Source organism: Bos indicus x Bos taurus, chromosome 26 (genome assembly GCF_003369695.1).
Source record: "Bos indicus x Bos taurus breed Angus x Brahman F1 hybrid chromosome 26, Bos_hybrid_MaternalHap_v2.0, whole genome shotgun sequence".
NCBI lineage: Eukaryota > Metazoa > Chordata > Mammalia > Artiodactyla > Bovidae > Bos > Bos indicus x Bos taurus.
Genome location: NC_040101.1, coordinates 31,777,561 through 31,790,811, shown reverse-complemented (window position 1 = coordinate 31,790,811; position 13,251 = coordinate 31,777,561). Strand labels below are relative to the sequence as shown.

Below are 13,251 nucleotides of genomic sequence, written 5' to 3'. Positions count from 1 at the left end.
TAACAAATGACTATGGCCAGAGCCCCTGCTTCTCCATAGCTTTTCAGAATAGAATGGTTAGTTCTGGAATTGTCTTCATCTTCCTCTGTAATAATAAGTCTCCTGAGAAGGAGAAATAAATGGTGTTCCATGTCTCCCTTTTATACTTAATTAGCGAAAAGTGGCAAGATAATTGACACATCTCACCAAGGATACTTCTGTGGCTATTATTTTCTATCCACAAAACACTATTGAATATCTATTACATGACAGACATGTAGGTGCTGCAGACACAGCAGTATGCCAAGGGTAGGGCATCAAAGAATCTCAAAGTCCTGATTGGGAAAACTACCCTTGCATATTGGCAGCAGAGAATTCTAATTTATGCATGCATGTGAATGTGTCCTGGTAAGCTTATATTTATGCCATATATTGAAAAAGGGCTGTAAAATGCCTTCTTTCCAACTCCTTGCTAGCCTTCTGGAGCTTCCTAGAATGCTGTACATTTTTTTTCTCCTGGAAGCAATTTATACCCCTTGGAAAATTGGACTCAAGGAACATGTTTCTGGGTACTGCCAGAAGAGCTTACAGCCAGTGGATGATGAAAAGGTAAGAGAGAAGACCAGGAGCAGAATGAGCTGCTTTTCATTTGATCTGTCAACCAAGCATGGAACATCTGAACTACACCAAAATCTAAACAACGATGTTAATCTGTGTTCACAAAAGTGACTGTGGAGATCTATGGATATTTAGCTGATGCTAGCGAAAAGGCAAGTCTCTCTCTAGCTCTCTCCATGATGGTCTGTGTTATTTCTCATTTCACATCACTCTTTAAGGGAAGAATGTTCATGAAAACACTCAGTACAAACGGACTACTTGCTAGGCCCTGCAGCTGAGTTCTGAGACCACTAAGCAAAGGCCATGTTCTTCTGATTCAAGGGGCCTCCAGCAGCCAACCCAACTGTCACAGTGAAACCTGCTGAGCAGAGTATTTTTGAAAGAAAACCCTCAGCAACACTGAACAACCTCTCTGTGCCGCTCCATGTGAGGACATGGGGCTGGAAGACCCCAGGCATATCATGCAGCCACTGACTCATTATCTTCATCTGCATCTGCCAGGATTCCATCTTAAAAGATATTTGCTTGACCAGCCTGATTTGCCCTTCACAAATGTAATAAAGAAGCTGCCTTAATGGAGAGGAACTATAGCTGTATAATTAGAAGTGGCTGTTAGTAGTGAAATGTGTAGTTGAGGGCAGAGCTGCAGTTCTTAGGAGAACTTTGTTCAGATGAAAAACCAGGACCCCAGACTAGATTGGACCAGAAACAGGTCACCTGGTCAGTCTGTGGTCCCGAGTGGTTTGTCCCTGTCTCATGACAATGGGAGGCCAGGCAGAAGCCCTTGTGCTTCTGGCTTAAGTTGCTCTCCAGATAACTGTAGTAGCCTTCAAATTCATTTTCCTATCTCTTGCCTCTCCAAACTGGTACAAACTATCAAACCCAGTGTTTTCAGTACAGGTCAGATCTCTGTAGGACCTCTTTCCTCCTCTGTAATCTTCAATGGCTTGCCACTGAGTATAGAATAAGGCCTCATATTGCATCCTTGGTTTTCAAGGTCTTCTATGATTTGGTGGTAAAACTCTGTCCCTAATCATACCTGGGCTTCCCAAGTGGCATTAGTGGTCAAGAACCTGCCTGCCAATGCAGGAGACATTACAGACCCAAGTTTGATCCCTGAATCAGGAAGCTCTCCTGGAGGAGGCCATGGCAATCTACTCCAGTAGTCTTGCCTGGAGAATCCCATGGACAGAGGAGCCTGGTGGGCTAAGGTCCATAAGGTCACAAAGAGTCAGACACAAATGAAGTGGCTTAGCACAGTCATACCTTCACTAACCCCTGCAGATACTGAGGCTTTCTCACGCTAATCATTTCTCCTCATAATGTTCCTTCAGTTTAGAGTGCTCCCCACTACCCTCAGCAACAACCTTCACCTACAGAAATTAGAGAAATTTCTTAATGTTCCACTCATTTGCCTCTTCCCCCACCAAGTCCTTCCTGATACTAGCAGTCAGAAATTCTTGATTCCTCTGCATGTCTATCCCTTGTGTGGTCAGACCATGTAAGGAAGGAAGAGAGATGGTATAATTTAATGGCAAAAAGGTAGGCCTCTGGAGCAGACTGCTATAACTTGAGTCCAAGCTCTGCCATTAATTAATAATTGCATCTATCTCACTGGGTTCTTATAAAATAAGGGCATCTACTACACCGGTTGTTAAATCATTAAATATGCACAAAGCACTATTAAATATGCCCTCGGCACATGGTAAGCACTATGCAGTTAAAATTATGATGATGAAACTTATCTCCAATAGCTTTTCTTACCCTCCATCTCTATTCCTCCAGTTGTCTAAGTTTCTAAAGGGCAAAACCTCCCTCTTATTCTTACCTATCTCCCAGGACTCTAGTGAAAATTACAAGAAAAAAAATTTATGCTGTCTGTACTGTATTTTGCACTGTAGACATAAAATAAAACTCTATTACTATCTACTTATTACTAACCTTATTACTAATAACTACCATTATTATTCTTGCTCTAATGCCTGTACCTGAGATCTTATTATTTAGACAAGTCCCTAATCACTGTTTGTTGAGTGTTTAAACACATTTACAAAGAAATGGATGAAGAATTTTCAGTAGGAAACGAACCACCACCCCATCCAAAGGGCAGAATAATAAGCAATTTCACTGTCCTTTCCTCAGTGCCCTTGGGAGTGAAATTACAAGTTCTACTCACAAGAATCCTGCAGCATAGGAATCTGATAGATTGTTTGTGCCTCCAGCTGAGGTGGTCACCACACCTTCAAGCCAAATCTTCTTTCCTGGGGTGTATGTGTTAACCACCTGTTCACACAACAAAAGCAGAAGGAGATAATGAAATTTTAAAAAACTGTTCCTAAATGAGAAGGACCATACATTCTCTTAAAGTTCCTCTGATCCTCTGCTCCCAGGTGGTCATGATCTGTGTTTTTTTCATGTTGATACAGCCCATACAGCTGGCACACAAATACACACACACACACATTAATATTGATTCATGTTCACTCAAAGAAATGATCATTTTTTTCTCCTAAATGAACCAAAGTGACATTGTGACAGGAGAACAAGTGCATATTCTAGGACATAAGTTGACTACAAAACCCTTCAGTGAAAATTAATAGTGGAGGTCAAACTGGAATGCTGTTAAAGATTAAAGAAGAATTTCCCCTTGCACCTAGAAGAAGGTGGTCCTCTCCCTCTTCTTGACACTGCTCAGAGTGCCCAACCCAAGGAGACCTGGAAATACTATAAATAAGAAAGCAAGAAAAATACCTTAAATGATTAGAAAACAGAGTCATATTGTGAAAGTAAAGGTCTACAGTAATGATTCCCCTTAAAACATTCATGCTTTTGATAAACTTTGTGTTTCCTTTAAGATTAACTGGAACTGAGTAATATATTTCTGTTTTTCTTTTTTGCCTTTGGCTTCTAGGATATTCAAAGTTTAATTTTTGTTCGAAGACAGATATAGAGATTATTAAGGCAGTCAGAGAAAAGTGGTTTTGTTAAAAAAACAAAACAAAAAGGTAAATAGTATAAGATGATGAACCTTGAAATCATTAAGCTAAGTGAAAGAAACCAGACACAAAAGGCCACATATTATATTCATTTATATGAAATGTCCAGAACAGTCAAATCCATAGAGACAGAAAGTAGATTAATGGATTTCTAGGGTTGGAAAAAGGGAAAGAGAATGAGGGGGGAAGATGGGGAGTGACTACAAACAGGTATGGGGTTTCTCTGGAGGATATGAACATGTTCTAAAATTAAATAGTGACAGTTTCACAATTTTGTGAATATACCTAAAACCACTGAATTTCAAACTTTTAAAGGGTGAATCTCATGGTTTGTGAATTGTATCTCAATAGAGCTGAGTGTGTAATATGTATCATTAACAATAGGAGAGGTAGACCCTAATAGGTAGATAACTGATGTGGAAAGGGGAATAAATTCTGAAAATCTGGGGTTCTACCACACAGCGGCCATGAGACGCTTGTAGAATCATTATCTTGGACTTCAATTTCTTCACCAACATATAAAGTAACGTATTTGGAGGAGATGAAATGTAAGTCCTTTCTAAATATAAAATATATCAGTATTTTGTAATGCTTGTGCATGTCCCCTTGGCTCCTATTCCCCAAATGTCAAGAGTAAATTTGATTATGGAAATTAAAATAACATAAATATAGGAGACAAAAAAGCCAGATTTGGTCATCTCAAAAATAAAGATCTTGGCTAGAGGTAATTATTGGGAATGGTAGAAAAAAGCCACAGGAGTAGGTGAAATTAGTTAAGAGGAATATTTAAAATTATACTGGGCTTCGGTTTGGTTGGTAAAGAATCTGCCTGCACTGTAGGAGACCGCCTGCAGTAAAGAATCTGCTTAAAATGTAAGAGACCCAGGCTTGATCCCTGGGTCGGGAAGATGCCCTGAAAAAGGAAATGACAACTCACTCCAGTATTCTTGACTGAGAAATCCCATGGACAGAGGAGCCTTGCGGGCTGCAGTCCATGGGGTTGCAAGAGTTGGACACAACTTGGCGACTAGACCACCATCACTACCAAAGAAGGGCTAAGGCTGTCTATGCAAAAACATGAAGGCATTATCAAATGGATTTATTCATTCATTCAGTAAATATTTATTGAGCACCTACTATATGCCAAGCAGAATTCTAGGGGCAAACAGTGAATGAAACACAAGTCTCTGCTCTCATCAGCTCATATTTTAGTCAAGGGGAAGAGACTGACAATAGACACATAAACATAAATTTAGAAATAGGAAGTGCTAGGAGAAAATAAAATCGATTAATCTGACAGAAAGTGCCTTGGAAGGAGAGGAAGTTTGATGTTTTAGATGAAGGTCAGGAAAGATCCCTCTAGCACCTTTATATAAGGACTTTAGTTAAGCTCCATTAAATAAGGACTTGATTCCAGAAAATGGATGGATTTATAAATTACTGTGTACACAGGACTCATCAAGGACACAGACACTGTGTAAATACACATCATTTGAATTCTCTTCTGACTTGCAGGAAGATTTGGAAGGAGACAATCTAACACTTCTTATAATTAGTGAGGTAGAATTGATTAGCAGTTAGTGGTCTGCACACACATTGCCTGGGTGTGAATCCTGGTTTCATCATTGACGCACTGTTGACCTTGCTGTGCCTTAATTTCCTTAGCTGTAAAATTAGAATAATAAATGTGCATTTTTAAAAATATTTGTGACCTAATATTTGTAAAGCACTTGGAAAGGTGTCTGGCAAATGATAGGCTCTTAAAGTAAAGCAAATGTTACCTAGATCACTCTCTTTGTCCAAACTACATGAGATTGTGATTGGCAATCTAACATTAGAATTGGTTGCTTTTATTTGGATATGTTTGTGGTGGTAGGTAATAGGCCAGATGTGTGCTAAGCAGTAGGGAAAGGTCTATTTAGAATTTAAAATCTACATGGGTAGCTCACGTTAATGTAATTAGCATTCAGAGTAGTTTGTTTATCCACTCAGCACAGGAGCAATTCTTGTCATTTTCTAGAGAAGCTATTAATACATGAACAACAACAAAAAAACACAGGGAGAGTGTGCTTTGATACAAAACCAAGCCAGTTATATGAAATGTTATATGGCAGAGAAATTCCTAGAAAGTATCTGTGTTAGAGGTTCTGGGAGTAGTTGGTATGAGTCAGCAAGGATTTTCTGAACATTTACTGTTTGGGACATGGTGAGAGGCTTAATGAATATTGTGTCTACTGTGAGACAAGAAGAGGTTATCATAGTCATGTGTCGGGGAGGTACTGAGGTTGGGTGCTGGTTGGGCCTAGAGAGGAAATTAGTATGGGCAGAAGAGGAGAGGAAAAAAATCAGGAAAAACAGATGGAACCAGCTGCAAAATTCCCTTAGAAAGTGAAACTCTAAGAAACTGAGGGCTATAGTTCAACACTGCGGTTTTCTGAGTAAATATGATTCCCCCTGTGCTAGAAGAGAGAAAATTGCAGGACTGCAAAGAGCAAGGGTACAGTTCCTGGTGAAAAATGATGTGCCAACAAAGGTTATTTTAAGGAACACATTGTCTGGGGAGGGAGAAGTACAAATGCCCAAATGCCGAGATTATTGAAGTGAAGGGAGAGGGGAGTTGAATGGTTGGCTCCCTTCAGCAGTTTTTTTATCCCCCACAGACTTCAGCTCTTAGGCCCATGTGCACAAGGGAGCTTTGAAGCACCCACAGGACAGCTCAGCAGGTTGCCAGTGGCTGTTCAGAATCCTTCAGCCTGCTGGGGGCAGGGTGGTGTGAAGGGAAACCCTCCAGCTCCCTCCCTCTCATTTCAGGGGTTGAAGACATCAGGACTGTTTCGTATGGCTATATTGAAAAAGGAGAGGTGAGAGAGAAAAATAGCTTTGACTTTTTAAAAAGTTTTATTTTCCCTGCCACTTTGAAATTTTTTTTTTTAAAGGAAACAGTTAAAAATAGGAAAATAACCATTTCTGTGGCACATTTTCAAACCTGGGCTTCCCTTTCCTGTCTCTCTAAAACTGTGATTTGTCTTTAAAAAAGACTCCTGAGAGCCTGGTTTCAGCCACTGGCTATGCAAGTGATGGTAGCCTTGTAGCAGCAGACATGTTGTTTATGGTTATCCAAACCCAACACCTTCCTTAATGAGAAAGGAAGCAATAAAACAGGAATAGTGGACAGGCCAGCTGGGCTAATCAGGCCTGGCAAGAGGCCCACCCTCCAAAGGAAGCTGGAGTCCATTAATTCCAGCATCTCATATAGTTGGAAACCAACCTTCCCTAGGACTTTAGGAAAAGCAGTGGTTCTTTAAGCAACCAGGTCCCCTACGTCACTGGTTAGAAGGAGCTGAATAGCTTTAGGGAACTTCTTAAACTTTCCTTACCCATGGACAGGGCTCTGCTTGGAGGTGCTCCTGTCTCTTTATTCCTTATTGTATTCATAAAACGTCCAGGTGAGAGCTCAATAATGTTACAATTTTTCTTTCCATCCTTCTTGTGTGTTTTTGACTCTAAGCTACCTACTATGTTAGATGAAGACAAAATCATTCCATTCTGCCCTCTCCTTTCTTACTGTCCCCTTCTGAGTTCCGGATCTTATCCTTTCTCCCTTGGTCTTCCTGCAAGGAAGACCTCCTTCTCAAGACTTTCCTCTACACTGCTTCTGTCTTTTAACCAGCTTCACCCTAGCTTCATAACCTTTATGACTTCTCATTACCAGCAGCAGAACTCAATCATGTGCTCATGGAGTGGTCTGTGTGACTAGTTGGCAGACATGTTATGAGTGACTTGCTTCAGATAATATTTAAAACAGTAATTTGGGGAATGACTTACTTAAAAGTATTGATAAAATAAAGTAGGTTCAAAGTTATCATAATAACATTCCTTTCATTAGCCAGAATTATGAAATGCTTCCTTAACATGGAAAGAAAGCAAAGGAGCCAGTAAACTACACACAGCTCGTAGTCTATTTTGTTCATTTGTCCACGAAAGCATGTTCAGTTCAGTTCAGTCGCTCAGTTGTGTCCAACTCCTTGCAACCCCATGAACCACAGCACGCCAGGCCTCCCTGTCCATCACCAACTCCCGGAGTCCACCCAAACCCATGTCCATTGAGTCGGTGATGCCATCCAACCATCTCAATCTCTGTCGTCCCCTTATCCTCCTGCCCTCAATCTTTCCCAGCATCAGGGTCTTTTCAAATGAGTCAGCTCTTCGCATCAGGTGGCCAAAGTATTGGAGTTTCAGCTTCAACATCAGTCCTTCCAATGAACACCCAGGACTGATTTCCTTTAGGATGGAGTGGTTGGATCTCCTCGCAGCCCAAGGGACTCTCAAGAGTCTTCTCCAACACCACAGTTCAAAAGCATCAATTCTTTGGTGCTCAGCTTTCTTTATAGTCCAACTCTCACATCCATACATGACCATTGGAAAAACCATAGCCTTGACTAGATGGACCTTTGTTGACAAAGTAATGTCTCTGCTTTTTAATATGCTGTCTAGGTTGGTCATAACTTTCCTTCCAAGGAGTAGGAGTCTTTTAATTTCATGGCTGCAGTCACCATCTGCAGTGATTTTGGAGCCCAGAAAAATAAAGTCTGACACTGTTTCCAGTGTTTCCCCATCTATTTGCCATGAAGTGATGGGACCAGATGCCGTGATCTTAGTTTTCTGAATGTTGAGCTTTAAGCCAACTTTTTCACTCTCCTCTTTCACTTTCATCAAGAGGCTCTTTAGTTCCTCTTCACTTTCTGCCATAAGGGTGGTGTCATCTGCATATCTGAGGTTATTGATATTTCTCCTGGCAATCTTGATTCCAGCTTGTGCTTCTTCCAGCCCAGCGTTTCTCATGATGTACTCTGCATGCTGCTGCTGCTGCTAAGTCGCTTCAGTCGTGTCTGACTCTCTGCGACCCCATTGATGGCAGCCCACCAGGCTCCCCTGTCCCTGGGATTCTCCAGGCAAGAACACTGGAGTGGGTTGCCATTTCCTTCCCCAATGCATGAAAGTGAAAAGCGAAAGGGAAGTCGCTCAGTCGTGTCTGACTCTTAGCGACCCCATGGACTACAGCCTACCAGGCTCCTCCATCCATGGGATTTTTCCAGGCAAGAGTACTGGAGTGGGGTGCCATTGCCTACTCCGGTACTCTGCATATAAGTTAGATAAGCAGGGTGACAATATACAGCCTTGATGTACTCCTTTTCCTATTTGGAACCAGTCTGTTGTTCCATGTCCAGTTCTAACTGTTGCTTCCTGACCTGCATACAGGTTTCTCAAGAGGCAGGTCAGATGGTCCGAAAGCATGTTAAACATGGTGAAATGGTGATGGGAACCACTGATCTATGGGATATGACGCCAACTGCTTTATTTAACTTGGCATCTAAGACCCTTCATAACCATCCCTTAGCTGCCTCCTCCTCTCCCTCCCCACAAGACCTGAGGTTCACAACACAATGGACTCACTGTTTTTCCAGTACATGATCTTCTTTTAGGATTTCACTGATCACTTTCTCCTTTACTCATTCCTCAACCATGTTGTCTGAGACATTGTTTTTTTCATGGCTTATTTCTAATGTGATCTCATTTGTGAAACTTCTCTCAAAACTTTAGGATATTAATTCTCTCCTCTGGCCTCCAAAGTTCTTTGAATCTATCACTATTCTTGACCTTATTATACTGAGTTGTAAATTTCTGTTCGCCTAGCCTCCTACACTATAAGCAGCTTGAGAAAGCCATATTTTTTCCCATTTTGCATGCCTTATAGAATTTTTGTCAGTCACTTTGCTTATTAAATACTTGTTAAATAATGAGACAATGAAGTAGTTTACTTGTTAATAAGTGAGAGAGGTAATATTTTACCAATGGAAAGGCTGAGTATCAAAAAATATAACTAATAATTTCAGAATCATAAGAACAAACATTAAATTTTCACAGTTTCAGCTCAGAACTCTGTTCACTTTCTAATTGAATTTTGTTGTTTGAGAAGAGCTAGAAGCTTCTAGTTCACTAAACTGCCTCCATATTTAATATGTTCTTCTCAGGTAAGACAAGCTGAGCTATTCTGAGCTCAGTGATTCCAATATCTCATCGATTTATTTCTTCTGTCTAATGTACTTCCTGTCAGTTTCATTAATTTTTTTCTGTATAATTCTTTTTATCATCTCCCTGTTCCGGAGTGCCGTATTTGCCCATTTTCTTTTGGTATCAGATCAATTTTTAATTTGTGGCTTCTGTTTCTGTGTCATTTTTAGGATTTAAAATTGCATTCTCTGCTCTTGTTATCTCAAACTGCAGAAAAGCAATTGAGTGTAATTGCAACTAAACATAAAATTAAAATAGGAAAATACACAAAAAGGAAAGTCACAGAGGAGACAAGGAAATTATGAGCATAGGCAAGAAAATGAGGAAGAAAGTTTCACAGTACCAAAGCAATGACTATGTTCAAGAATAAGCGCTTGGTGGAGGGAAAGACTGGACAGCAGCTACCTGCACATAAATCACTCTTCTTCCCATCTCCAGTCCTTTTCTGTGACTAACCAACCCCTCAGGCTTACTGGACTGTCTACCTACTGACAAGTCCTAAGTTTCAGCGGCCTCAGAGGTAAGTTCCTCTTGCTCAGGACAAACCCTGTAATCTCCCCACTTCCATGTGGAAATGTTAGACGGTCACCCCAAGCTGCCTTTTCCTCATGAAGAAGATTTTTGTTTCAAGGAGCAATTTGTTCTGAGGGCTAGTCCTCCGATATGTCCTTAATATACTCATTGCCTTCCACACAACAGGACCTCACTATATGCTGGCCAAAAACCATGTACATGAAACATATGAATGGAGTCCAGTGAATGAATGCAAATCACTCCCTGGAAATCCTTGTCCTCTTCCACTCTCTAAGATTGTGATAATATTATATATCACCTAATATTGTAGCATCCAACTTTCATTCAGCCCTCACTTCTAGAACACCCACCTCAGATTATATCAACTGACTGAAGTCAATTTGATATTCTCTCACCAAGAACATTCAGTATTCTTTTTAAAAAGGTTTCCTAATCCTGGGTGGTCAGGAATATAAATATTACATGGGTTACAAAATTAATGGTCAACATGCATGGGAGATTCAGAATGGTGTATTGGATACAGTGTGGGCCTTGGAATTAGGAGTTCTAATTTTACTACTTAGCAAGTGTGGCCTTCAAAAAACTTACTGGTTTCTTCAATGGATTGGTAATATTTGATGCACTCAGTGGATGGAATTTGTAACCTAAAAGGTAATACAATTACTATAGTTCTGTAAGTTGATACATTTTAAAATGCATCAAATGGTTTTGAAATAAGAATGTTTTCCATCAAAAGAAACTAGCCAGCTGTTTACTCTCTCCCTCCAGCTATTATTAAATTTAAGGTTGCTGTTATTGTTCAGTCACTAAGTCATGTCCAACTCTTTGCGACCCCATGGATGGCAGGACGCCAGGCTTCCGTGTCCTTCACTACCTTCTGGAGTTTGCTTAAACTCATGTCATTGAGTCAGTGATGCCATCCAACTGTCTCATCCTCTGTCGTCCCCTTCTCTTCTTGTCCTCAGTCTTTCCCAGAACCAGGGTTTTTCCCAATGAGTTGGCTCTTCGCATCAGGTGGCCAAAGTATAGAAGCTTCAACTTCAGCATCAGTCCTTCCAATGAATATTCAGGGTTGATTTCCTTTCGGATTGACTGATTTGATCTCCTTGCAGTCTAAGGGACTCTCCAGAGTCTCCACAGCATCACAATTTGAAAGCATCAATTCTTTGGCACTCAGCCTTCTTTATGGTACAACTCTCACATCCATACATGACATCGGAAAAACCACAGCTTTGACTCTAGGGACTTTTGTTGGCAAATTGATGTCTCTGTCTTTTAATATGCTGTCTAGGTTTGTCATAGCTTTTCTTCCAAGTAGCAAGTGCCTTTTAATTTCATGGCTGCAGTCACTGTCTGCAGTGATTTTGGAGCCCAAGAAAATAAAGTCTGTCACTGTTTCCACTTTTCCCCATCTATTTGCCATGAAGTGATGGTACTGGTTGCCATGTTGTTAGTTTTTTGAATACTGAGTTTTAAGCCAGCTTTTTCACTCTTCTTTTCCACTCTCCTCAGGAAGCACTTTAGTTCCTCTTTGCTTTCTGCCATTAGAATGGTATCATCTGTATATCTGAGGTTGTTGATACTCCTCCCAGAAATCTTGATTCCAGCTTGTGATTCATTCAGCCCACTATTTCACATGATGTACTGTGCATAGAAGCCAAATAAGCAGGGTGACATATACAGCCTTGTCATACTCCTTTCCCAATTTTGAATCAGTCTGTTGTTCTATGTCTGGTTCTAACTGTTGCTTCTTGACCTGCACACAGGTTTCTCAGGAGTTAGGTAAAGTGGTCTGGTAGTCCCATCTCTTTAAGAATTTTCTACAATTTGTTGTGTTCCACACAGTCAAAGCCTGTCACATAATCAGTGAAGCAGAAGTAGATGTTTATTTTTTAAATTCTCTTGCTTTTTCTATGATCCAACGTTAGTTATTTAGTCATGTCCAACTCATTGTAACCCCATGGACTGTAGCCTGACAGGCTCCTCTGTCCATGGAATTCTCCAGGCAAGAATACTGGAGTGGGTTGTCATTCCCTTCTCCAGGGGATCTTCCTGACCAAGAGATTGAACTTGGGTCTTCTGCATGCAGGTAGATTCTTTGCCATCTGAGCCACCAGGAAAGCCTATGGATGCTGGCAATTTGTTCCTTGTTCCTCTACCTTTTCTAAACCCAGCTTTTACATTTGGCAGTTCTTGGTTCAGATACTGTTGAAGTGTAGCTTGAAGGATTTTGAGCATTACTTTGCTAGCATGTGAAATAAATGCTATTGTATGGCAGTTTGAACATTCTTTGGCATTGCCTTTCTTTGAAAACTGACCTTTTTCAGTCCTATGGCTACTGATGAGTTTTCCAAATTTGCTGGCATATTGAGTATAGCACTTTAACAGCATCATGTTTTCGGATTTTAAATAGCTTAGCTGGAATTCTATCATTGTTTGAGTTTAAGAATCAAGGAAATATAGTTCACAGAATGACACTGAGCAAAACTTTGGAGTTTTTTTTGTGGTAAACATATCTTTCCAGCTAGATTCCCCTATTTATCATCAGTGTCTTATATCTGAAAGAGAAGAGCCAAAAGTTCCACTGGGTCATATTCTCCCATTTTCAGATGCATAGTCAAGTGGAGTCACAGAGAACAATTTACTGTGAAGCTCATCAACTTTAGCTCCCCATTTCCCCAGGCCTCTGTTAATGTCTTGGGAAGGGCCCTAGTAATTTGTTCATATGGTCAGATATATTTCTAAAATATGCAAATTTGTTTTGCTTTCTTTTTCTTAAAGTGGTCCCCATTGTATAAGTTGCCAGCCCCATAAAACTTAGAATCACACCTGGATGTCACCTAAGGTATCAGTGTGGCACAGTTTGTGTTCAGGGTCCTCTGTCTCTTGAGTTCTCCCTTGGCCTGTGTTTCTCTTCCCCTCTATCCAAACCTGCTCTTGGGAAGGACAAATACCGTATGATATCACTTCTAGGTGGAATCTAAAACATGACACAGATGAACCTACTGTAAACCAGAAGCAAAAACATAGACAGAGAAAATAGACTGGTGGC

The 13,251-nt window shown here is 40.5% G+C and overlaps 1 protein-coding gene across 3 annotated transcripts in view; it reads right to left on the bottom strand.

Moving 5' to 3' along the window:
• The window catches only part of HPSE2 (heparanase 2 (inactive)), a 720,373-nt gene that overhangs the window by 149,290 nt on the left and 557,832 nt on the right, over positions 1-13,251 (bottom strand). For all 3 annotated transcript variants that reach the window (XM_027528882.1, XM_027528884.1, XM_027528883.1), the window contains exon 8: positions 2,774-2,880. In XM_027528882.1, coding sequence (XP_027384683.1) covers positions 2,774-2,880 — 107 coding nt within the window. The remainder of the gene's footprint in view (positions 1-2,773; positions 2,881-13,251) is intronic.